We start from the raw sequence: 26,637 nt of genomic DNA, 5'->3' as shown, positions 1-26,637 counted from the left end.
AACCCCAGCCTCTCCTCCAGTATCATGTCTCCAACCCCAGCCTCTCCTCCAGTATCATGTCTCCAACCCCAGCCTCTCCTACAGTATCATGTCTCCAACCCCAGCCTCCTACAGTATCATGTCTCCAACCCCAGCCTCCTCCAGTATCATGTCTCCAACCCCAGCCTCTCCTCCAGTATCATGTCTCCAACCCCAGCCTCTCCTCCAGTATCATGTCTCCAACCCCAGTCTCATGTCTCCAACCCCAGCCTCTCCTACAGTATCATGTCTCCAACCCCAGCCTCTCCTACAGTATCATGTCTCCAACCCCAGCCTCTCCAACCCCAGTCTCATGTCTCCAACCCCAGCCTCTCCTACAGTATCATGTCTCCAACCCCAGCCTCTCCTACAGTATCATGTCTCCAACCCCAGTCTCTCCTCCAGTATCATGTCTCCAACCCCAGCCTCTCCTCCAGTATCATGTCTCCAACCCCAGCCTCTCCTCCAGTATCATGTCTCCAACCCCAGCCTCTCCTACAGTATCATGTCTCCAACCCCAGCCTCCTACAGTATCATGTCTCCAACCCCAGCCTCCTCCAGTATCATGTCTCCAACCCCAGCCTCTCCTACAGTATCATCTCTCCAACCCCAGTCTCATGTCTCCAACCCCAGCCTCTCCTACAGTATCATGTCTCCAACCCCAGCCTCTCCTCCAGTATCATGTCTCCAACCCCAGCCTCTCCAACCCCAGTCTCATGTCTCCAACCCCAGCCTCTCCTACAGTATCATGTCTCCAACCCCAGCCTCTCCTACAGTATCATGTCTCCAACCCCAGCCTCTCCAACCCCAGTCTCATGTCTCCAACCCCAGCCTCTCCTACAGTATCATGTCTCCAACCCCAGCCTCTCCAACCCCAGTCTCATGTCTCCAACCCCAGCCTCTCCTCCAGTAACATGTCTCCAACCCCAGCCTCTCCTCCAGTATCATGTCTCCAACCCCAGCCTCTCCTCCAGTATCATGTCTCCAACCCCAGCCTCTCCTCCAGTATCATGTCTCCAACCCCAGTCTCTCCTACAGTATCATGTCTCCAACCCCAGCCTCTCCTCCAGTATCATGTCTCCAACCCCAGCCTCTCCTCCAGTATCATGTCTCCAACCCCAGCCTCTCCTCCAGTATCATGTCTCCAACCCCAGCCTCCTACAGTATCATGTCTCCAACCCCAGCCTCTCCTCCAGTATCATGTCTCCAACCCCAGTCTCTCCTACAGTATCATGTCTCCAACCCCAGCCTCTCCTACAGTATCATGTCTCCAACCCCAGCCTCTCCTCCAGTATCATGTCTCCAACCCCAGCCTCCTACAGTATCATGTCTCCAACCCCAGCCTCTCCTCCAGTATCATGTCTCCAACCCCAGCCTCTCCTCCAGTATCATGTCTCCAACCTCTGCCTCCTCCAGTATCATGTCTCCAACCCCAGCCTCTCCAACCCCAGTATCATGTCTCCAACCCCACCCTCTCCTACAGTATCATGTCTCCAACCCCAGCCTCTCCAACCCCAGCCTCTCCAACCCCAGCCTCTCCTACAGTATCATGTCTCCAACCCCAGTCTCTCCAACCCCAGCCTCTCCAACCCCAGCCTCTCCTACAGTATCATGTCTCCAACCCCAGTCTCTCCAACCCCAGCCTCTCCAACCCCAGTCTCTCCAACCCCAGTCTCTCCAACCCCAGCCTCTCCAACCCCAGCCTCTCCTACAGTATCATGTCTCCAACCCCAGCCTCTCCTACAGTATCATGTCTCCAACCCCAGCCTCTCCTCCAGTATCATGTCTCCAACCCCAGCCTCCTACAGTATCATGTCTCCAACCCCAGCCTCTCCTCCAGTCTCATGTCTCCAACCCCAGCCTCTCCTCCAGTCTCATGTCTCCAACCCCAGCCTCTCCTACAGTATCATGTCTCCAACCCCAGCCTCTCCTCCAGTATCATGTCTCCAACCCCAGCCTCTCCAACCCCAGCCTCTCCTACAGTATCATGTCTCCAACCCCAGCCTCCTACAGTATCATGTCTCCAACCCCAGCCTCTCCTACAGTATCATGTCTCCAACCCCAGCCTCTCCTACAGTATCATGTCTCCAACCCCAGCCTCTCCTACAGTATCATGTCTCCAACCCCAGCCTCTCCTACAGTATCATGTCTCCAACCCCAGCCTCTCCTCCAGTATCATGTCTCCAACCCCAGCCTCCTACAGTATCATGTCTCCAACCCCAGCCTCTCCTACAGTACCATGTCTCCAACCCCAGCCTCTCCTACAGTATCATGTCTCCAACCCCAGCCTCTCCTCCAGTATCATGTCTCCAACCCCAGCCTCTCCAACCCCAGTCTCATGTCTCCAACCCCAGCCTCTCCTACAGTATCATGTCTCCAACCCCAGCCTCTCCTCCAGTATCATGTCTCCAACCCCAGCCTCTCCTCCAGTATCATGTCTCCAACCCCAGCCTCTCCTCCAGTATCATGTCTCCAACCCCAGCCTCCTACAGTATCATGTCTCCAACCCCAGCCTCTCCTCCAGTATCATGTCTCCAACCCCAGCCTCTCCTACAGTATCATGTCTCCAACCCCAGCCTCTCCTACAGTATCATGTCTCCAACCCCAGCCTCTCCAACCCCAGTCTCATGTCTCCAACCCCAGCCTCTCCTACAGTATCATGTCTCCAACCCCAGCCTCTCCTCCAGTATCATGTCTCCAACCCCAGCCTCTCCTCCAGTATCATGTCTCCAACCCCAGCCTCCTACAGTATCATGTCTCCAACCCCAGCCTCTCCAACCCCAGTCTCATGTCTCCAACCCCAGCCTCTCCTACAGTATCATGTCTCCAACCCCAGCCTCTCCTCCAGTATCATGTCTCCAACCCCAGCCTCTCCTCCAGTATCATGTCTCCAACCCCAGCCTCTCCTCCAGTATCATGTCTCCAACCCCAGCCTCTCCTACAGAACAGTACGATGTCTCCAACCCCAATTTCAGCCGGCTACAATGTCCAATTTATATTAAGTAGGCTACTTTTCATTTAAAAGTTTCAATTCGCTAGTCCGTCGAGCCCTCTCTCACTACAATGAACGATATGCATCTTCTAGCGATCTATTGATAGGACAGGTTCCTGTCGGTCACACAACTCTGCCTAGAAGGTCAGCATCCCGGAGTCGCCTCCATTTACAACATTAACAATGTCTACACTGCATTTCTGATCAATTTATGTTATTTTAAATGGACAAAAGAAATTGCTTTTCTTTCGAAAAAACAAGGAAATTTCTAAGTGACCCCAAACTTTTGAATGGTAGTGTATGTGTGAAATTAGTTTCAATATACAAATGGGCCATTTTCATGCCGATGTTGGAACTGGGGAAGAATAAAAAAACAACAACATTAAATAGTAAATGGAGGAGGCTTTTCCCGTGGTTTATTTTCACGCCAGCCAGGTAGGCTATACTCCTGTTGGAAAGAGAAACAATGTGCTTAATATTAGGAAAGTTGAGAAATAAATATAGTAGGCCTAGCCTATAGAAAGCTGATGGGATCCTCCTCTTTTTAGTAGAGGCCATCACTCTGTTTTCTCATGCAATTGCATAGCCTATAGAAATGTTGTTTATAGGAACAGAGATGGAGAGAGCAGAAAGAGAGAAAGTGATGGAGGGAGAGAGAGAGACAGAGAGAGAGCAGAAAGAGAGAAAGGGAGGGAGAGACAGACAGACAGACAGACAGACAGACAGACAGACAGACAGAGAGGGAGAGGGAAAGGGAGAGGGAGAGGGACAGAGACAGAGACAGAGAGAGAGGGAGAGAGAGAGAGAGAGAGAGAGAGGGAGAGAGGGAGAGAGAGAGAGGGAGAGAGGGAGAGAGAGAGGGAGAGAGGGAGAGAGAGAGAGACAGAGAGAGAGAGAGGGAGAGCGCGTGGTCTGACTCCTGGAGGCTCTTTTCCACAGAGCCGTGTGACATTGGCTGAATAAATGTAGTGTTGCTGCAGTGCCCTAAAGAGCTACTGACTGACACACACACACACACACACACACACCACACACACACACACACCACACACCACACACACACACTACACACACACACTACACACACACACATTACACACACACATTACACACATTACACACACACACATTACACACACACACACACACACATTACACACACACACACACACACACACACACACACCACACACACCCACACCACACACACCCACACCCACACACACACACACACACACACACCACACACACACACACCACACACACACACACACACACACACCACACACACCACACACACACAAACACCACACACCACACTCACACACACACCACACACACACACACACCACACACACACACACCACACACACACACAAACACCACACACACACACACCGAGTTAGTTCACTTTAACACTGTTGTTGCTCATCTCCAACATCATCCTAGTTTTTCAATACTAGGGCCCAGTTTGGGTGACCTCACCTCTTGCCTTGGAGAAAGCATAGCCATCAGCTACAGCAGGGCTGGGCGACATACGGCCCCCCGGCCCGCGAGCCCATTCAATACAGCCCCTGGCCCGCGAGCCCATTCAATACGGCCCCCGGCCCGCGAGCCCATTCAATACGGCCCCCGGCCCATTCAATACGGCCCTCGGCCCATTCAATACGGCCCCCGGCCCGCGAGCCCATTCAATACGGCCCCCGGCCCACGAGCCCATTCAATACGGCCCTCGGCCCATTCAATACGGCCCCCGGCCCGCGAGCCCATTCAATACGGCCCTCGGCCCGCGAGCCCATTCAATACAGCCCCCGGCCCATTCAATTCGGCCCTCGGCCCGCGAGCACATTCAATACGGCCCCCGGGAGGTTTGGGTAAAAAAAATATATATATTGGAGCTAAATTATTATTTTGGGTTAAAAAACCTCCAGGCCACCCTTGAACGTCTCGATAGAAAGTAGAAACTAGGGATGTGCAGTTATTTGAATATCCGAACAGACATTAGATTTTCGAATACTTGTATTCATTTTTTGTTATATCCATAACAGTTTTTATTTTTATCAGATGTTTTATTATTAAACGTATTAACAGTTGTGTAAGTTCACACTAGTCGACAATTTCAAAGCTGCAAATATTTTTTTTTTTAACTTGTTGAGGTGACCCTCAAAATAAATAATATAAGATACAAATTTTTAGATATTTTTTTGTACCTTCTCAGATCGGTAATCATACTTTGTCAAATTAAGACATTGGTGCTGATATATGCACATGATAGCATATTTAATGTGCATTCATAAATATTTATTTCCAATTGAAAATATGGGGTTTTCCTACTCGCAACATGGTGAACTACAACAGAGTTTACATTTTTTGAAATGCATGTTGTCTTAATTTACTGTTAAATTAACCTTGCAATTTTATACATTGATGTCATTTTTGTAAATTTCACATTTATCTCAGGTGGGCTTACAGGGTACAGTAGCACACAAAACACCCCCTCTATACAGAATGGAAATGACAGAGTAATATTGTTCAATATGATCAATACTAACTGCATTATATTGTAGTCTACATTGACTATACAAAACATTAGGAACACCATGACAGACTGACCAGGTGAATCCAGGTGAAAGCTATGATCCCTAACTCTGTGATCCCCAACTCTGTGATCCCTAACTCTGTGATCCCTAACTCTGTGATCCCTAACTCTGTGATCCCCAACTCTGTGATCCCCAACTCTGTGATCCCCAACTCTGTGATCCCCAACTCTGTGATCCCCAACTCTGTGATCCCCAACTCTGTGATCCCCAACTCTGTGATCCCCAACTCTGTGATCCCTAACTCTGTGATCCCTAACTCTGTGATCCCTAACTCTGTGATCCCTAACTCTGTGATCCCTAACTCTGTGATCCCTAACTCTGTGATCCCTAACTCTGTGATCCCCAACTCTGTGATCCCCAACTCTGTGATCCCCAACTCTGTGATCCCCAACTCTGTGATCCCCAACTCTGTGATCCCCAACTCTGTGATCCCCAACTCTGTGATCCCCAACTCTGTGATCCCCAACTCTGTGATCCCCAACTCTGTGATCCCCAACTCTGTGATCCCTAACTCTGTGATCCCTAACTCTGTGATCCCTAACTCTGTGATCCCTAACTCTGTGATCCCTAACTCTGTGATCCCTAACTCTGTGATCCCTAACTCTGTGATCCCTAACTCTGTGATCCCTAACTCTGTGATCCCTAACTCTGACAACTAACTTTAAGCATCAGTTGTCAGAGCAGCTTACCGATCACTGCACCTGTACACAGCCCATCTGTAATTAGCCCACCCAACCATCTCATCCCTATATTGTTATTTATTTTGCTCATTTGCACCCCAGTATCTCTATTTGCACATCATCTCTTGCACATCTAGCATTCCAGTGTTAATACTAATTGTAATTATTTTTGCACTATGGCCTATTTATTGCCTTACCTCCATAACTTACTACATTTGCACACACTGTATATATATTTTCTGTTGTATTTTTTTTTTACTTTATGTTTTTTTTTACCCCATATGTAACTCTGTGTTGTTTTTATCGCACTGCTTTGCTTTATCTTGGCCAGGTCGCAGTTGGAAATGAGAACTTGTTCTCAACTGGCTTCTTACCTGGTTAAATAAAGGTGAAATAAAAAAATGTATAAATAAAATATCCAAATTGGAAGTTACAGTCCTGTCCCATCGCTGCAACACCCGTACGGACTCGGGAGAGGCGAAGGTCGAGAGCCATGCGTCCTCCGAAACACTACCCCGCCAAGCCGCACCGCCTCTCGACACACCGCTTGCCCAACCCGGAAGCGGAAACACCGTACAACTGCCGACCGTGTCAGTGTGCATGTGCCCGCCACAGGAGTCGCCAGAGTGCGATGGGACAAGTACATCCCGGCTGGCCAAACCCTCCCCCTCCCCGGACGACTCTGGGCCAACCGTGTGCATGGGTCTCCCGGTCGCGGCCGGCTGCGTCACAGCCCAGGATCGAACCCGGGTCTACGAAACTGAAATTTGACCAAAAAATTATTTAAAATGTCATTTTTCATGAAATTTCCTCTTGGATCACTGAGATTAGGATCTGTACTTCAATCAGATAGTATGCATTTAACCACAATTTCCACAAAATTCCCATTACTGCAACAGTCCCAAAAAGTTAAACAAATCAATATATTTTAACATTGCTCCCCTAACGAAAATGCCTGAGTTAATCATAACACTGAAAATACAAATATTAAAAATGTCATTACATTTTAATTCTAAACAGATAGAAGAGACTTAACTTCTACTGCTCCTCTAGATTATGCATCATGGGTGAAATAAAACTTTATTTAAAAAAACTGATTGGAGTTTTTACAGGAACATAAAAAAGGTTTTCCTGCCCACAGTCATTTAGCAGACGCTCTTATCCAGAGCGACTTACAGGAGCAATTAGGGTTAAGTGCCTTGCTCAAGGGCACATCGACAGATTTTTCACCTAGTCGGCTCGGGGATTAGAACCAGCGACCATTCGGTTACTGGCACAACGCTCTTACCCACTAAGCTACCTGCCGCCCCTGACTGTGTTTGTACGTAATACATATTATGGTTTAATGTAAACTTCAACTAGTATACATTTATTATGATTTATGGACAAACTACAGCAACATAGTGTTTTATTCAAATAAATTATTTTTCTCAAATAAAATCGTATACAATTACCAGAGAATTTAATCCGGATGCATTTCACTAATGAGAATTTGGGGTGAAAATGTCAAATGTATTTAAAATAAGACTCTTTGCCTTGACATCCTAGTCCTCAGTATGATTGAGTTGAGTTTTGCAGATGCATTGTGGTTTTGTAACTCAATTTGGTACAGATATGTTTAAAACTGGTTTCATGAGAATCACCCAACCAACCAGCAAACCAGCCAGTCAACCAGTCAGCCAGCCAGCCACAGCCAGCCAGTCAGTCAGCCACAGCCAGCCAGTCAACCAGTCAGTCAGCCAGTCAGCCAGCCAGCCACAGCCAGCCAGTCAGCCAGCCAGCCAGTCAGCCAGCCAGCCAGCCAGCCACAGCCAGCCAGTCAGCCAGCCAGCCAGTCAGCCAGCCAGCCAGCCACAGCCAGCCAGTCAGCCAGTCAGCCAGCCAGCCACAGCCAGCCAGTCAGCCAGTCAGCCAGCCAGCCAGTCAGCCAGCCAGCCAGCCACAGCCAGCCAGCCAGTCAGCCAGTCCTACAGAAACCCATGATAGCCAACATCCCCAGAAACCCATGATAGCCAACATCCCCAGAAACCCATGATAGCCAACATCCCTACTTTTATTAGACTGCAAAAGATCTACATGAGATAAGTCACTCAGAGTGCAGACAGGCATTTCGCTACACCCGCAATAACATCTGCTAAACACGTGTATGTGACCAATAAAATGTGATTTGATGTGTTACTCCAATTAAAGAAAACTACAGACAAATGTAGCTGAGACAGACAGACAGACAGACAGACAGACAGACAGACAGACAGACAGACAGACAGACAGACAGACAGACAGACAGACAGACAGACAGACAGACAGACAGACAGACAGACAGACAGACAGACAGACAGACAGACAGACAGACAGACAGACAGACAGACAGACAGACAGACAGACAGACAGACAGACAGACAGACAGACAGACAGACAGACAGAGAGAGAGAGAGAGAGAGAGAGAGAGAGAGACAGAGAGAGAGAGACAGAGAGAGAGAGAGACAGAGACAGAGACAGAGACAGAGACAGAGAGAGAGAGAGAGGGGGAGAGAGAGCAATTGTTCAAGACAATTTTTCATAACATCTCCCCTGCCTACCCTTGATCAACCAGACTTCAAAAGTATCAAACGATAAAGGGTTTATAAGTAATAGAATGAACTTAATCATTAATCACATGTTATTCGGCACATCCTTCGTAAACAACAGGTGGAGACTAACAGTGACATGCTTACAGGCCCTTCCCAACAAGGACCAACAAAATATATATATACATTTGGAAAAGTAAAACACGTAATAATAAATCCACAATGAGTAACGATAACTTAGCTACATACAGAGAGAACAGTCTACACTACCGGTCAAAAGGTTTAGAACACCTACTCATTCAAGGGTTTTTCTTTATTTTTACTATTTTCTACATTGTAGAATAATAGTGAAGACATCAAAACTATGAAATAACACATATGGGATCATGTAGTAACCACAAAAGTGTTAAACAAATCCAAATATATTTTAGATTTTAGATTCTTCAAAGTAGCCACCCTTTGCCTTGGTGACAGCTTTGCACACTCTTGGCATTCTCTCAACCAGCTTCACCTGGAATGCTTTTCCAACAGTCCTGAAGGAGTTCCCACATATGCTGAGCACTTCTTGGCTCCTTTTCCTTCACTCTGCAGTACAACTCATCCCAAACCATCTCAATTGTGTTGAGGTCGGGTGATTGTGGAGGCCAGGTCATCTGATGCAACACTCCATCACTCTCCTCCTTGGTCAAATAGCCCTTACACAGCCTGGAGGTGTGTCTTGGGTCATTGTCCTGTTGAAAAACAAATGATAGTCCCACTAAGCCCAAACCAGATGGGATGGCGTATCGCTGCAGAATGCTGTGGTAGCCATGCTGATTAAGTGTGCCTTGAATTCTAAATAAATCACAGACAGTGTCACCAGCAAAGCACCCCCACACCATAACGGTGGGAAATACACATGCAGAGATCATCCGTTCACCCACACCGCGTCTCACAAAGACATGGCGGTTGGAAGCAAAAATCTCCAATTTGGACTCCAGACCAAAGGACACATTTCCACCAGTCTAATGTCCATTGCTCGTGTTTTTTGGCCCAAGCAAGTCTCTTCTTCTTATTGGTGTCCTTTAGTAGTGGTTTCTTTGCAGCAATTCGACCATGAAGGCCTGATTCACGCAGTCTCCTCTGAACAGTTGATGTTGAGATGTATCTGTTACTTGAACTCTGTGAAGCATTTATTTGGGCTGCAATTTCTGAGGCTGCTAACTCTAATTAACTTATCCTATTTCATAGGTTTTGATGTCTTCACTATTATTCTATAATGTAGAAAATAGTAAAAATAAAGAAAAACCCTTGAATGAGTAGGTGTGTCCAAACTTTTGACCGGTAGTGTATGGCCTGGGTGGCTGGATCCTTCCTCTGACACCGCCTGGATCCTTCCTCTGACACCGCCTGGTATAGAGGACTAGTTTATAGTTTAAAGAAGCTTAGACTGTTAATCATTCATTCATAGATAGTTAATGAATCAGTGTTAAAACAGATACAACATGCTTTCCGAATGCACTGTACTTCCTTCAAAGTGGAGGGAACCTAGCCTACATTCTTCCATCAAAGTGGAGGGAGCCTAGTCTACATACTTCCTTCAAAGTGGAGGGAGCCTAGTCTACATACTTCCTTCAAAGTGGAGGGAACCTAGCCTACATTCAATAGTTCCTTAAACATTTACTTGAGATCCCAAATGGGGTTAACGTCCAAGTTACTTTGAATACATTGTATAATTTGCCCATGTTTTGAGAACATACATCCACCAATATACAACTAAAATCATGATTGTTTTATATGAAGCTGTATGTTGTATGTGGTGTTCTCAACATACTCATGTTTTTTGTATTCTACTTCAAATCACCAAGTAGCCTAAAGCAGTACATTGGGAAGAAAGGGATCAGATCAGATTCAAGCACAGTCTGAAAGGGAAGGATGACCAGCATAGTGAGTGAGAGGCTAATTTAGCTGAAAAGGGCTGAGAAGTATCTCATTCTGTAGATATGAACCCCAGTGGCACTAGGTGACAACGTAGTGGTGACCCTGAGGACAGAGCTAAGTGATGTGGTGATGAGGACGATGACTGGCTGGGACAAAACTAACACAGAGACATGTTGTTCAGCTAGGCCTGGGAACTGGCCTGTCTCTATCCCCACGGCACGGCTCACACAGAGACAGGACCAGTCTCACACAGAGACAGGCCCAGTCACACGAGAGAGAGAGAGAGAGAGAGAGAGAGAGAGAGAGAGACAGAGAGAGACAGAGAGAGAGACAGAGACAGAGACAGAGAGAGAGAGAGAGAGAGAGAGAGAGAGAGAGAGAGAGACACAGAGAGAGACAGAGAGAGAGAGAGAGAGAGAGAGAGAGAGAGAGAGAGAGAGAGAGAGAGAGAGAGAGAGACTGGCCCTCCCATAACTGACTAAACTCAACAATATACAGTATACATCTCAATGGGGTTGAGTCGATACTTGTCCATTCTTTAATGCCTTGTACCATTTGTGTGTAACTGCGTTCTTTTCTTTGGGTGCTGAAATCCATCGTTTTTTTTGTCAAATTGTGCAGCATAATGTTTCCCAATGAAGTATAAAGGTAACGACTTCAAAACGTACACTACCACTCGATACATTTCTAAATATCAATTATTAAATGCTTACTGTGCTGGTCCTGGTGGTTATAAAGTTGAATCCATAGATTCTGCTAATGGGGGGGGGGGGGGTTGCATAAAACACTATTTTTAATAAAAAATGACATTGCAGACCCCAAAGAAAAGAAGAACATAATTACACAGGACAAACATAGGTACATTAAACAATGGCCATTTATTAGACAGCAAGGCTCTTGATCCAGGAAGGGATTCTCTGCCATTACCAAGCAAAGATTGACTTTGGAAGAAGCTAACCACTTAGCTAGATAGCTAAACTAGATACAACAATTAGCAAACCAAATGCACAACTGCAGAGCATTTAGCATATTTTAAAGACAGTTAACTTAAAAATGGTTATAAAGATATCTAGCAGGCAAACATTTAGTTGTGAATTCCACACTGTAACTAGATCACCTGGCGTGTGTTGGACAACAGTGAGTGACTCGCAAGGCTCCGGTCCCTGGTCTGTGTGTCCTTGTAAACAAGCACCATGTGACTGGGGACTACCAGTAAGCTACATAATGAACAACGATATGACAGGTGAAATGAAGAACTAGATCTTCTTTATCTCAACGTATTGCACAAGTTGACTGCAGGTATTAATTAAAAAAGTAGCTACAAATATTACAATTTATTAAAAACACTTTTTTTTTAAAAATCGTTTCAACGGTATTGACGGTATTTAAAAACCCTCCCGTGGCCATTTCCAAACACCCCGGTATACGGTATATACAGTATACCGCCCAAGCCTAAACCACCGACCCACAAGACAGGCCCCGTCATACCTGACAGACAGTGATCCTGAAGGCCTCATGTTGTCATCACATAACTAGGCCTAACCATGCTCACAGAGGAAGAAAACATCCCACAAGACAGTTGTGGATTACAACGGGTTATGTTATGATGACATGACATTAGGATTTCATATTTTCCCGGTATTTTACAAACGTCCCATCCCGAGAATAAATCACTTTTCTCCCGGGTAACCCGGTATTTCCCGCCAAAATGGAAGTGTTCATTCAAAAGCATTATAAAGCTTTGATCAGCATGAAAAATCAAACCTTATGCCACCTCAGCCTGATGAGTTATATATTAAATACATTTTATGAGCCCTACATTAACGACATTTCATGAGCCCAACCCCAGAAAAGCCAAAATAATTGTGCTGTTATCCAATACATAGGCTATATGATATAGGCTCCTGTACATTATGCACAACAGAAAAACAGAAAAGCCCATAGATGTAGCTAGCTATATAAAAGCCCATAGATGTAGCTAGCTATATAAAAGCCCATAGATGTAGCTAGCTATATAAAAGCCCATAGATGTAGCTAGCTATATAAAAGCCCATAGATGTAGCTAGCTATATAAAAGCCCATAGATGTAGCTAGCTATATAAAAGCCCATAGATGTAGCTAGCTATATAAAAGCCCATAGATGTAGCTAGCTATATAAAGCCCATAGATGTAGCTAGCTATATAAAGCCCATAGATGTAGCTAGCTATATAAAAGCCCATAGATGTAGCTAGCTATATAAAAGCCCATAGATGTAGCTAGCTATATAAAAGCCCATAGATGTAGCTAGCTATATAAAAGCCCATAGATGTAGCTAGCTATATAAAAGCCCATAGATGTAGCTAGCTATATAAAAGCCCATAGATGTAGCTAGCTATATAAAAGCCCATAGATGTAGCTAGCTATATAAAAGCCCATAGACGTAGCTAGCTATATAAAGCCCATAGATGTAGCTAGCTATATAAAAGCCCATAGATGTAGCTAGCTATATAAAAGCCCATAGATGTAGCTAGCTATATAAAAGCCCATAGATGTAGCTAGCTATATAAAAGCCCATAGATGTAGCTAGCTATATAAAAGCCCATAGATGTAGCTAGCTATATAAAAGCCCATAGATGTAGCTAGCTATATAAAAGCCCATAGATGTAGCTAGCTATATAAAAGCCCATAGATGTAGCTAGCTATATAAAAGCCCATAGATGTAGCTAGCTATATAAAAGCCCATAGATGTAGCTAGCTATATAAAGCCCATAGATGTAGCTAGCTATATAAAGCCCATAGATGTAGCTAGCTATATAAAGCCCATAGATGTAGCTAGCTATATAAAGCCCATAGATGTAGCTAGCTATATAAAGCCCATAGATGTAGCTAGCTATATAAAAGCCCATAGATGTAGCTAGCTATATAAAGCCCATAGATGTAGCTAGCTATATAAAGCCCATAGATGTAGCTAGCTATATAAAATCCCATAGATGTAGCTAGCTATATAAAAGCCCATAGATGTAGCTAGCTATATAAAAGCCCATAGATGTAGCTAGCTATATAAAGCCCATAGATGTAGCTAGCTATATAAAGCCCATAGATGTAGCTAGCTATATAAAAGCCCATAGATGTAGCTAGCTATATGCTCTATTGGGTAAATAAATGAAACTAGCTCCAGTAGGCTAATCTGTTTGAGTGTGAACTGTATTACTGTACTGTATTGTATTATACTGTATTATATGGACTGGAATTACACACATCGTTCTAACCATGATAACAGAAGTAAATGTATGCACGCATGACTGTAAGTCGCTTTGGATAAAAGCGTCTGCTAAATGGCATATTATTATTATTATTATTATTAGAAGAGAACATGCGATTCTGGTGCAGCACATGCAGCCTACAAAGTTACCAGTATAGGCTAGCGAATTTGGGAAAGCAAACATTTCAAAAAAACTGTTTTTGCTTAGTCATTATGGGGTATTGGGTCATTATGGGGTATTGGGTCATTATGGGGTATTGGGTCATTGTGGGGTATTGTGTGTAGATTGACGAGTGGAGAAAAAAAAACAATTTAATCCATTTTAGAATAAGGCTGTAACGTAACAAAATGTGGAAAAAGTCAAGGGGTCTGAATACTTTCCGAAGGCAGTGTATATCAATCTAGAACAGGATTATCTATTTTGGATGCAATTTGAATGGAGTTGATGGCGAGAGAGAGAGAGAGAGAGAGAGAGAGAGAGAGAGAGAGAGAGAGAGAGAGAGAGAGAGAGAGAGAGAGAGAGAGACAGCGGGAGAGAGAGAGAGACAGCGGGAGAGAGAGAGACAGCGGGAGAGTGCTCGCGCGTGCACTGATTTAAAGCAACGATATTTAAAAACTCTGCAGCTGCAATAAAAATACATCTTTACAATTAAAAAACAAGGTGACCCCCGAAAGCCAGATGGAGATGGTTAAATTAGATACGCATTCAGTATTTATATTACTGTAGCATAGGCTATGCTGCAGCAAATGTAGGCCTACCTGTCACAAGAAAACATAAGTTACCATGAGATGATAGGTCTATATGTATTGTTACCATGGTGAGATGATAGGTCTATATGTATTGTTACCATGGTGAGATGATAGGTCTACATGTATTGTTACCATGGTGAGACGATAGGTCTACATGTATTGTTACCATGGTGAGACGATAGGTCTACATGTATTGTTACCATGGTGAGACGATAGGTCTACATGTATAGTTACCATGGTGAGATGATAGGTCTACATGTATTGTTACCATGGTGAGATGATAGGTCTACATGCATTGTTACCATGGTGAGATGATAGGTCTACATGTATTGTTACCATGGTGAGATGATAGGTCTACATGTATTGTTACCATGGTGAGATGATAGGTCTATATGTATTGTGAACTGCTCTCCATATTGAGAGGGGCTGTCTGTCTCCACCCTGAGCATTGATTCATCATGCAGAGGCCGTAGAGAAGACGGATTTAGACATCACATAACTTAACAGTTCCATTTCAGGCCATGTTGTTCATAAAAATAATTTTAAAAAAAATCGGTATCTCGCAGTTATTTAACCCGGGAAAAGGGGAGTGGTTTTGGACATTTACATTTACATTTTAGTCATTTAGCAGACGCTCTTATCCAGAGCGACTTACAGGAGCAATTAGGGTTAAGTGCCTTGCTCAAGGGCACATTTACGTCATTTAGCAGACGCTCTAGTCCAGAGCGACTCACATTGATGCATTCACCCTATAGCCAGTGGGATAACCACTTTACAATTTTTTTTTGGGGGGGGGGGGGGGGGGGGGGTAGAAGGATTACTTTATCCTATCCCAGGTATTCCTTAAAGAAGTGGTGTTTCAAATGTCTCCGGAAGGTGGTGAGTGACTCCGCTGTCCTGGCGTCGTGAGGGAGCTTGTTCCACCATTGGGGTGCCAGAGCAGCGAACAGTTTTGACTGGGCTGAGCGGGAACTATGCTTCCGCAGAGGAAGGGGAGCCAGCAGGCCAGAGGTGGATGAACGCAATGCCCTCGTTTGGGTGTAGGGACTGATCAGAGCCCGAAGGTACAGAGGTGCCGTTCCCCTCACTGCTCCAAAGGCAAGCACCACGGACGGTAAATGTTTAATTTTTTTGTCATTTAGCAGACGCTCTTATCCAGAGCGACTTACAGGAGCAATTAGGGTTAAGTGCCTTGCTCAAGGGCACATTAACAGATTTTTCACCTAGTCGGCTCGGGGATTAGAACCAGCGACCTCTTCAGTTACTGGCATAACGCTCATAACCACTAAGCTACCTGCCGCCCATTCAAACCCACATGACATCCAGTAAAGCAAGGACAGTGTCAACTTGTCTGGGTACGATCTCTAGGAATCACTATGAAAGCTAGGCCTCTAGTAACTAGTAGATTGTAACTAGGCCTCTACCTTAAGACATTAAATGACATAACATCACTACCAGGATGCATAAGAAATATGACCATCAGGCCTAACCCTCTGTTCCCCTTGACAATAATCAACTGAGAACCTGTGCATGTCTTAATACAGTATATACACGTGACCCCAGCTTTAAAGTTGACATAATGTCCTCCTGAGTGGCGCAGTGGTCTAAGGCACTGCATCGCAGTGCTAACTGTGCCACTAGAGATCCTGGTTCGAATCCAGGCTCTGTCGCAGCCGTCCGCGACCGGGAGACTCATGGGCGGCGCACAATTGGCCCAGCGTCGTCCAGGGTAGGGGAGGGAATGGCCGGCAGGGATGTAGCTCAGTTGATAGAGCATGGCGTTTGCAACGCCAGGGTTGTGGGTTCGATTCCCACGGGGGGCCAGTATAAAAAAAAAAAAATGTATTAACTAACTGTAAGTCGCTCTGGATAAGAGCGTCTGCTAAATGACTAAAATGTAAAATAATCTTCTACAGTCCTGATCCCTCTCAGGTTGGCAACCAGTACAGAAACACTTTAGCTTGTCATTCACAACACTGCAGCAACTGAAAGAGAATTTCAATGGATGACTTCCAGAATGATGAAAAACCATGACGTGACTATTCCATTTGACCCTATCAGAGCCCGGATCAAAACACAGCAGAGGGGTGTCGGGAAGGGCACCACAGCCCTATGGGCCCAGGTCAAATGTAGTGCCCTATGTAGGAAACAGTGTGCCATTTAGGACGCAAACCAGGGGGAACTAAACTGGAAAGGCAACGCCATAGATAAACTGACAAAAAGTTTATATTTATCTGTCGATTACGGACGATCAAAAGTCCAACAACATTTCCAATCTTTCCTCACAGATAAATAATAGTGCTAGTAGCATAGACACATTTTTTTTAAAGAACTAAAAAAAAAAACAGACTTGCAAAGTCTAACAAAATGGCATTGATAATAACTGACTGTGTAACATTCATTCTTCTAAGTTACTGGGCAAAGATGACCACACACACACACACCAACACACACCAACACACACCAACACACACACACACACACACACACACACACCAAGCTCACACACACACACACCAAGCTCACACACACACCAAGCTCACACACACACCAAGCTCACACACACACACACCAAGCTCACACACACACACACCAAGCTCACACACACATACACACACACACACACACCAAGCTCACACACACACACACACACACACCAAGCTCACACACACACACACACACACACACCTGAATGAAAACCTAAAACAGCCATCTTACCTGTGTGTAGTCAACGTCCGAGAGAGGAGCTATGCTTTTGATGTACTCGATTCTGAACTGGTCTTCAGGGTTGGCTAGAGTGACCGGGGGTATCAAGGTGCTCATCGCTGACACTATGGTCTAGAAAGAGGAGGGGAGAAACACACACAGCGGCGTTAAGCTGGATAAATACAGGCTAAATACAGGCTAAATACAGGCTAAATGAGATCATAAGCCTATCTATTAAGGGAAATAGGATTGGGGTGTTCCATCGAACACTGAGGATGCATGCCAAATGCCACCCTATTCCCTGTATAGGCCTAGTGCCCTGGGCCCTGGTCAAAAGTAGTGCACTATATAGGGAATAGGGTGCCATTTGGGACGGACAGAATAACCCGGTAAACCACCAATCTATTTAAAACAGGACACAGATTAATGCTAGCCTACTCACCACTATGGCATCCTTTACGTTTTTCCGAATATCTTGGATTTTCTGTTTCTTTTCTCTGGTGAAGGAGGACAGAACACAGCCGTGAGGAGACCGTGACCAACAAGATAACAACAACATCACAATAGTCCTCGTCCAAGAACCTAAAGATCCCACTACGAAGGCAGCGTAGACCCACTCCGGCTCTAGGTCCTGTCCAAGAACCTAAAGTTCTGGTTTCCCCAGAAGCATCTTCAGGCTGAGTTCATCGTTAGATCCATTAGCCTTAAGCTGCTTCTGGGGAAACCAGGTGATACTGCTTCTGCTAGCGCTAGCCGCCTGGCAGTACCTGGTGTGTTGGTCACTAACAGACAGGGCCTAGGCGCTGCAGTGCCTGAGGAAAATCCATTCAGTTCTCTAAAGCCTATTCTCGGCAGTCTCACTCACAGCCAGGGAGACCCTGATTATAACAAAATATGTTCCGAAATAGGTATATATATCTGGGCCTGTGTGTCAAATGGAGATTCGGTAGGGCCTTCAATAACAGTGGATGCGTGTACTCACTCTGCGTTAAAACCATTTACGTGAAGAATCCTCATCTGCTTCACAACAGTGCTTTTCCCGGACTCTCCAGCACCTTCAGAATGAGGCAAACAGGACATAGTGTTACAATGTTGCTGATAACGGAACGATAAGGGTCATCTTGTTACCGTTCAAAATGAATAAGAATGATGTCGAAATGAAGCTAATTGCTAGGCTTCGCTTCCATCAATATCCACCTCCATGACATATTGCGAAAGCTGTCAAAATACGTGTTGGGGTAAACGAATGACATTTAGATCACATATCCGTTTAATAAAACCTTACCCAATAATAAGAGCCTGTGCGTCGCGTTATATGATTGTCTTTCTTTTTGCAACTGTTTTTCAATTTTTTTATTTGCCTCTCGTTGTGCCTTTTCGTCGATGCGTTGATCTTCAGTCTTGCTGTTGCCCAAACAACCCATCTTCCGTTGACCTACCTCGTCTATCGAAAATGCGAAATAATACCCAAAGACGTTATAATGAAAAACCTAAATGGTGCGACGCTTCTCCGCCGTTGGGAGGGCTATGTTCTCCCCGCTACGATTCCTTTTTAGCCGCAACCAACCTGACCTTCCTTCGGCATCCAAACCTATTTTTGATTCCCCCCCCACCCACCCCCCACAAAAAAACTCGAATCGTTAAAATAACAAATGGAGAAATACACAAGAAAACGAAGGTTTTGGATTTCTGGCCAAGAGTTTCTATCTCGTTCCTTTCCTCTTCTCTCAGTATTTTTCTAATCTAAATGTCTATTCGGTCTCTAACTCAGCACTGCCTCTTTCTGTTGTACCAGGAAGTAGCTTTGAACCGAGCCACAGAAAAACCTTCCATCGCCACAATGTAACAACGCTGCTGCTCGCTCACACACCTACAATCAGCTTCCATATCATTTGATCATTTCTGTGAGCAGGTTAGGAGGGCCATTAGAATCACATGAGCCCCCCTCCCAGACTTTCCAGTGTCCAGCTACCAGTCCTAAAAACGACGAGGGGAGAGACTATCCGCCTGCACCAGACAGGTTTGGTAGGAGGGTTGGTCGTTCTGTCGACCGAGAGAAATAACGAGAGTCGGCTAGTCCGTTGAGGTGCCCCTGACCTCGGGTTTAGGTTCTCAATCGTAGCCTACAAACTAAATAATATCCCACTATAACACAGGCATACACACACAGGTTATCAGTCACCTACACACAAAAAAAACGGTCTAAAAGAACAAAACCTAGGAGCAGCAGCGTGATCATTTCTAGCCCTTTCCAAAAAAAGTTTTGCTCCCCTGCTAACAACTCCTATGACTTCTTTCATTTGCATTCAGTATAGTCCTGTCATCTGATAAATTCTCCATGGGATTCTGTTTTCTCTCGTGTGCAACAGAGCCCCTCGTAATGCACCATAACGTTGGATGCCAACAACCGATAAACTCCACGGAAGAAGAAGACCAGAGCCCCTCCGCTCCGGTGGGAAAGCGGGTTCTCTGCGCCGCGGTAATTCTCCACACCGGCGCGCAACTGCCAGTTCAGCCCCTGTAGGAGACCGCGGGAGTAGAGCCCTTGCGCATATTCACCCATCTTTACTGTAACGGCCTGTTTACATGCTTGCTGCGTAGGGCGGCATGATAGAGTGTATGTTTGTTTTAGCAGGTTTCTATTTCAATAGATGTTACATTCTATCTCAAAATAAAGAACACTTATCATGAGATGTCATTTTAACTGTAGCAATAGATAAGGATAAAATCAAATATCAGACAGACAGACAGGACGGAATGGAATGGAACAATATTAAAAACCTCTGGCTACATCCACCAATATTACTACAGCTGCATCTGGTTCCTCTCGAGGTTTCTTCCTTATGGAGTTTTTTCCTTGCCACGGTACTGTTACTCTGGTAGCTTAGTGGTTAAGAGCGTTGTGCCAGTAACCGAAAAGTCGCTGGTTCTAATCCCCCGAGCCGACTAGGTGAAAAAATCAGTCGATGTGCCCTTGAGCAAGGCACTTAACCCTAATTGCTCCTGTAAGTCGGAACGTCTGCTAAATAAAATGTATTTGATTTTTGTATTTAGTAGTACTCTGGGGGGTTATGTTGAAGCACTGTGACAAATGTTGTTGCAAAAAATAACTAAATATAAATAACATTTGATTTGATCCATTACATTGATTAATGTACTGACAATTTCTACAAATAAGGCATCTATTCATTGAAAATGTGAACGTCTGTTATTCATTGTATCCGCTCACAGCCTGTTCAGATGTTTAAACTATGGAAGCACTACTGCGCCAATGGATCAGCAGCTAAATTCAAGTTGTCAAGAAAAACCTCCTGGGTTTCCTTATCGTCACTCCTCTTGGTCTATATGTCACTGAAGCCGTTGAGACCAGACCACTGTCTGTCTCTGTCCTCACACAGTGTTATGGAATAGGTTAGATAGGGCTCTACAGCTCACTACCACTTCCACATTCTATCCCCCAGGGGGCAGCAGCAACCTTTTTCATATGCTGCGCCTGGTCGATAAGCACATCAGGTACTGCCAACATTTACATTTTAGTCATTTTAGCAGACGCTCTTATCCAAAGCGACTTACAGTTAGTGCATACATTTCAATACTGCCCCTGCCCCCCCCCCCCCGTGGGAAACGAACCCACAACCCTGGCGTTGCAAGCGCCATGCTCTACCAACTGAGCTACAGGGGACTGGGTAGGCGATGGTCAGTCAGTGTCCCAGCTGGCAGAGCCGTTTGGTGGCCATGAGGCCCTTTGTTTGATTTTGAATCTTTAGTTTGGGCCTTTGGTATGTTTCCTTTTTGTACATATTTATGTTTATGACCATCTGAACAAATAACAATCTGCTTGGACTGGCCGACCCAAAGGAGTCAAGAAAGCGCTGGCCCTGGACTTAAGGTAAGGTTGCTGACTCCCTGGACTAAGGTAAGGTTGCTGTCTCCCTGGACCTAAGGTAAGGTTGCTGTCTCCCTGGACTAAGGTAAGGTTGCTGTCTCCCTGGACCTAAGGTAAGGTTGCTGTCTCCCTGGACTAAGGTAAGGTTGCTGTCTCCCTGGACTTAAGGTAAGGTTGCTGACTCCCTGGACTAAGGTAAGGTTGCTGTCTCCCTGGACCAAGGTAAGGTTGCTGTCTCCCTGGACCTAAGGTAAGGTTGCTGTCTCCCTGGACCTAAGGTAAGGTTGCTGTCTCCCTGGACCTAAGGTAAGGTTGCTGTCTCCCTGGACCAAGGTAAGGTTGCTGTCTCCCTGGACCTAAGGTAAGGTTGCTGTCTCCCTGGACCTAAGGTAAGGTTGCTGTCTCCCTGGACCTAAGGTAAGGTTGCTGTCTCCCTGGAACTAAGGTAAGGTTGCTGTCTCCCTGGACCTAAGGTAAGGTTGCTGTCTCCCTGGGCACATGTGCATCCAACACGGTCCTCAAACGCTGATTTCTCACATTTATGCACACATTCATTCAGGTTAGAGACCATGTAACTAGGGTTAAGACCCCTAGACAAAGCAAATGCAACACTATCCGTTGGTTAGTCATGGGTTTCGTAAACAATAATCATAAACAAAATTAAAAATGGTTTTAATAATGGCCATTAACATGCTAATGTTACTTGTTAAAGGGAGATGAGTGATGCCTGGCTCTACTGTATGGTAAGACTCATGGGGCGGCGCACAATTGGCCCAGCGTCGTCCAGGGTAGGGGAGAGAATGGCCGGCAAGGATGGAGCTTAGTTGGTATAGCATGGCGTTTGCAACGCCAGGGTTGTGGGTTCGATTCCCATGGGGGGGCCAGTATGAAAATAAATAAATATGATAATAATAATAATAATGTATGAACTCACTAACTGTAAGTCGCTCTGGATAAGAGCGTCTGCTAAATGACTCAAATGTAAATGTAAAAATGTAACCCAGGGTGTTGGGTGAAGTTGACCCTAGACACTGATTCTGGGTCAGTTTAGCATTTCCCCCACTAATGGGTTGAGGGAGGGGAAACTGGTCCTAGATCTGTACCTAAGGTACACTTTACCCCCAGAGCTAAACCAAGCATTCATTCAGTCCATCCATAAACTGGTGACAGTAGTTTAACCCGTCTCCGCACCTCAGACTGCAAGGTCAACACAGCAAGTAGCCCCATAGCACCCTCTAGTGGCTGTGATGGGTATAGCATGCATTTACCAGGTGGATACTACTACGGCAGCCCTCTATGGTCGACATTGTTGGGTCGTAGAAGCTTGACTAGACTAAAGAATTCAGTTATAAGTGGTGTTGGGGAAGACACTCTGGAAACGTAGCTTACTAGCCTACAGGCTATCTAGGCTAGATCCAGCCAACTATAGGGAGGAAGTAACTTCCTGGTATCGGTCTGTGTAGGCCCAATGAGTGTTCAGTTTATGAGCCACGCGCTACGTTAAACTGAGAGTGATGAACTTTTTTGTTCTCCTCTAAATCTGTTAATATCATCACATTTTGTTTAAATAAACTATAATAAAAGTAACTAGAACTGATTAAACATCCTGAACTGAACTCAGTCTGCATCCCAAATGTCACCCTATTTCCTATACAGTGCACTTCTTTTGACCAGGGCGCTGGTGCACTATATAGGGGAATAGGGTTCAATTTGGGATGCATCGCTATACTTTATACCAATGGTAGGATCAATAGGGCTATCTCATTACAGGTGCATATAGTTAAAACACTAGCTTCAATAACATTTTGTCGATCATAGGCTACTGTCGCTACCGGCAACATAACCTGCAGTGGTAGCAAAGGTCAGTGTTGATGGTCAACGGTAAAAACCCTCTTAGGGAGAACAACCGAAAGTTCACCTGCTCTTAATTACAAAAAGTGACATTCCAGGAGGGTTGAGGAAGCTGTGGTGGAGGTGGTGGCTGGAGATAGAAGTCAAGCACCTTTTAGATCACGATCATAGATTTATAGATTTTATTGGGATCCCCATTATCCAACGCCAAATGGCGACAGCTAGTCTTCCTGGGGTCCAACACATAACGAAAGACAGACAAAAACACAATTTACATTAACTTAAAAACATTAACACAGACATTACAGGCACACATCCATGCATTACTACATACACTGAGTGTAACAAAACATTAGGAACACCTGCTCTTTCCGTGACAGACTGACCAGGTGAATCCAGGTGAAAGCTATGATCCCTTATTGATGTCACTTGTTAAATCCACTTCAAAATCAGTGTAGATGAAGGGGAGGAGACAGGTTAAAGAAGGATTTTTACGCCTTGAGACAATTGAGACAAGGATTGTGTACGTGTGCCATTCAGAGGGTGAATGGGCAAGACAAAAGACTGAAGTGTCTTTTAAATGGCGTATGGTAGTAGGTGCCAGGCGCACCGGTTTGTGTTAAGATCTGCAACACTGCTGGGTTTTTCACACTCAACAGTTTCCCGTGTGTATCAAGAATGGTCCACCACCCAAAGGACATGCAGCCATCTTGAGACAACAGTGGGAAGCATTGGAGTCAACATGGGCCAGCATCCCTGTGGAACGCTTTCGACACCTTGTAGAGTCCACGCCCCGACGAATTGAGTCTGTTCTGAGGGCAAAAGGGGGGGTGCAACTCAATATTAGGAAGGTGTTCTTAATGTTTTGTACACTCAGTGTATACATATGCCTTAACTAGGGCAGATCGGGGAGAGGCGTTGTGAGGTGGGTTTTTTTGTTGGTTTTTTTAAAGCACATTTTGGTGTTTGCTTGAGTCATTTGAGATGGGAGTTCCATGTGATCATGGCTCTATATAATACTGTTCCTAGGGTTGGGCTCGGCCCGGTTTTACGAGGGGGGAAAAGGGGGCTTAGCCCCCCTCAGTTTTAGTTTTATGTCCCTATATACAAATGTTTTTCAAAAAAGTACAAATGAGCTACTGGGGGGGACTGGTATGACTCCTTTGGGTTTCCATACAAAAAAACTGGGGGGAAAATGCTGCTCATCTGTGGTAGGCTACGTGAATGAAGTGATACGCCTCAGCCTGTAATATTTGATTTATAAAAGGGCAGGGTCAAGTTTTACCGTTGAAGCTGTTTCACTCAACTCTACCTCATGCCCCTCACCACTCCAGAGTTCAGTTAGCTTCTTAGCTAGCTGTAAAAAGCATTAGTGTTATTAGCCTTAGCCTATTTAGCTAGCTGGAACCAGCTAATCTCCACAGCTACGATGGGATTTCAGAAAGTGGCTTCACCAAAGTACCCAAAACAAAGCCAAAAGGAGGAGGAGCGCAATTAGCAGCAGCATCAAACCACCGAGCTCCAGCTAGCTCCGCGTGCAGCAGCATCAAACCACCGAGCTCCAGCTAGCTCCGCGTGCAGCAGCATCAAACCACCGAGCTCCAGCTAGCTCCGCGTGCAGCAGCATCAAACCACCTAGCTCCAGCTAGCTCCGCGTGCAGCAGCATCAAACCACCGAGCTCCAGCTAGCTCTGCGTGCAGCAGCCTCAAACCACCGAGCTCCAGCTAGCTCCGCGTGCAGCAGCATCAAACCACCTAGCTCCAGCTAGCTCCGCGTGCAGCAGCATCAAACCACCGAGCTCCAGCTAGCTCCGCGTGCAGCAGCCTCAAACCACCGAGCTCCAGCTAGCTCCGCGTGCAGCAGCCTCAAACCACCTAGCTCCAGCTAGCTCCGCGTGCAGCAGCCTCAAACCACCTAGCTCCAGCTAGCTCCGCGTGCAGCAGCCTCAAACCACCGAGCTCCAGCTAGCTCCGCGTGCAGCAGCCTCAAACCACCTAGCTCCAGCTAGCTCCGCGTGCAGCAGCCTCAAACCACCTAGCTCCAGCTAGCTCCGCGTGCAGCAGCCTCAAACCACCTAGCTCCAGCTAGCTCCGCGTGCAGCAGCCTCAAACCACCGAGCTCCAGCTAGCTCCGCGTGCAGCAGCCTCAAACCACCTAGCTCCAGCTAGCTCCGCGTGCAGCAGCATCAAACCACCGAGCTCCAGCTAGCTCCGCGTGCAGCAGCATCAAACCACCGAGCTCCAGCTAGCTCCGCGTGCAGCAGCCTCAAACCACCGAGCTCCAGCTAGCTCCGCGTGCAGCAGCATCAAACCACCGAGCTCCAGCTAGCTCCGCGTGCAGCAGCATCAAACCACCGAGCTCCAGCTAGCTCCGCGTGCAGCAGCCTCAAACCACCGAGCTCCAGCTAGCTCCGCGTGCAGCAGCCTCAAACCACCGAGCTCCAGCTAGCTCCGCGTGCAGCAGCCTCAAATCACCGAGCTCCAGCTAGCTCCGCGTGCAGCAGCATCAAACCACCGAGCTCCAGCTAGCTCCGCGTGCAGCAGCCTCAAATCACCGAGCTCCAGCTAGCTCCGCGTGCAGCAGCCTCAAACCACCGAGCTCCAGCTAGCTCCGCGTGCAGCAGCATCAAACCACCGAGCTCCAGCTAGCTCCGCGTGCAGCAGCCTCAAATCACCGAGCTCCAGCTAGCTCCGCGTGCAGCAGCATCAAACCACCGAGCTCCAGCTAGCTCCGCGTGCAGCAGCCTCAAACCACCGAGCTCCAGCTAGCTCCGCGTGCAGCAGCCTCAAACCACCGAGCTCCAGCTAGCTCCGCGTGCAGCAGCCTCAAATCACCGAGCTCCAGCTAGCTCCGCGTGCAGCAGCCTCAAACCACCGAGCTCCAGCTAGCTCCGCGTGCAGCAGCCTCAAACCACCGAGCTCCAGCTAGCTCCGCGTGCAGCAGCCTCAAATCACCGAGCTCCAGCTAGCTCCGCGTGCAGCAGCATCAAACCACCGAGCTCCAGCTAGCTCCGCGTGCAGCAGCCTCAAATCACCGAGCTCCAGCTAGCTCCGCGTGCAGCAGCCTCAAACCACCGAGCTCCAGCTAGCTCCGCGTGCAGCAGCATCAAACCACCGAGCTCCAGCTAGCTCCGCGTGCAGCAGCATCAAACCACCGAGCTCCAGCTAGCTCCGCGTGCAGCAGCCTCAAACCACCGAGCTCCAGCTAGCTCCGCGTGCAGCAGCATCAAACCACCGAGCTCCAGCTAGCTCCGCGTGCAGCAGCCTCAAATCACCGAGCTCCAGCTAGCTCCGCGTGCAGCAGCCTCAAATCACCGAGCTCCAGCTAGCTCCGCGTGCAGCAGCCTCAAATCACCGAGCTCCAGCTAGCTCCGCGTGCAGCAGCCTCAAATCACCGAGCTCCAGCTAGCTCCGCGTGCAGCAGC

General features: G+C 46.5%; 1 protein-coding gene across 2 annotated transcripts in view; it reads right to left on the bottom strand.

Moving 5' to 3' along the window:
• Positions 1–26,637, bottom strand: part of LOC311150657 (guanine nucleotide-binding protein G(olf) subunit alpha-like) — a gene marked incomplete at its 3' end in the record, with an annotated part of 65,665 nt that overhangs the window by 25,036 nt on the left and 13,992 nt on the right. For both annotated transcript variants that reach the window (XM_084188154.1, XM_084188155.1), the window contains 3 exons: positions 18,458–18,530; positions 17,918–17,972; positions 17,488–17,607 (listed from right to left, as the gene is read on the bottom strand). In XM_084188154.1, the coding sequence (XP_084044280.1) occupies positions 17,488–17,607; positions 17,918–17,972; positions 18,458–18,530 (248 nt within the window). The remainder of the gene's footprint in view (positions 1–17,487; positions 17,608–17,917; positions 17,973–18,457; positions 18,531–26,637) is intronic.

This window comes from Coregonus lavaretus, assembly GCF_964263955.1.
Source record: "Coregonus lavaretus genome assembly, chromosome: 23".
Taxonomy (NCBI): Eukaryota; Metazoa; Chordata; class Actinopteri; order Salmoniformes; family Salmonidae; genus Coregonus; species Coregonus lavaretus.
The sequence above is the reverse complement of the archived record's forward strand: the minus strand, read 5'-3'. Positions and strand labels throughout refer to the sequence as shown.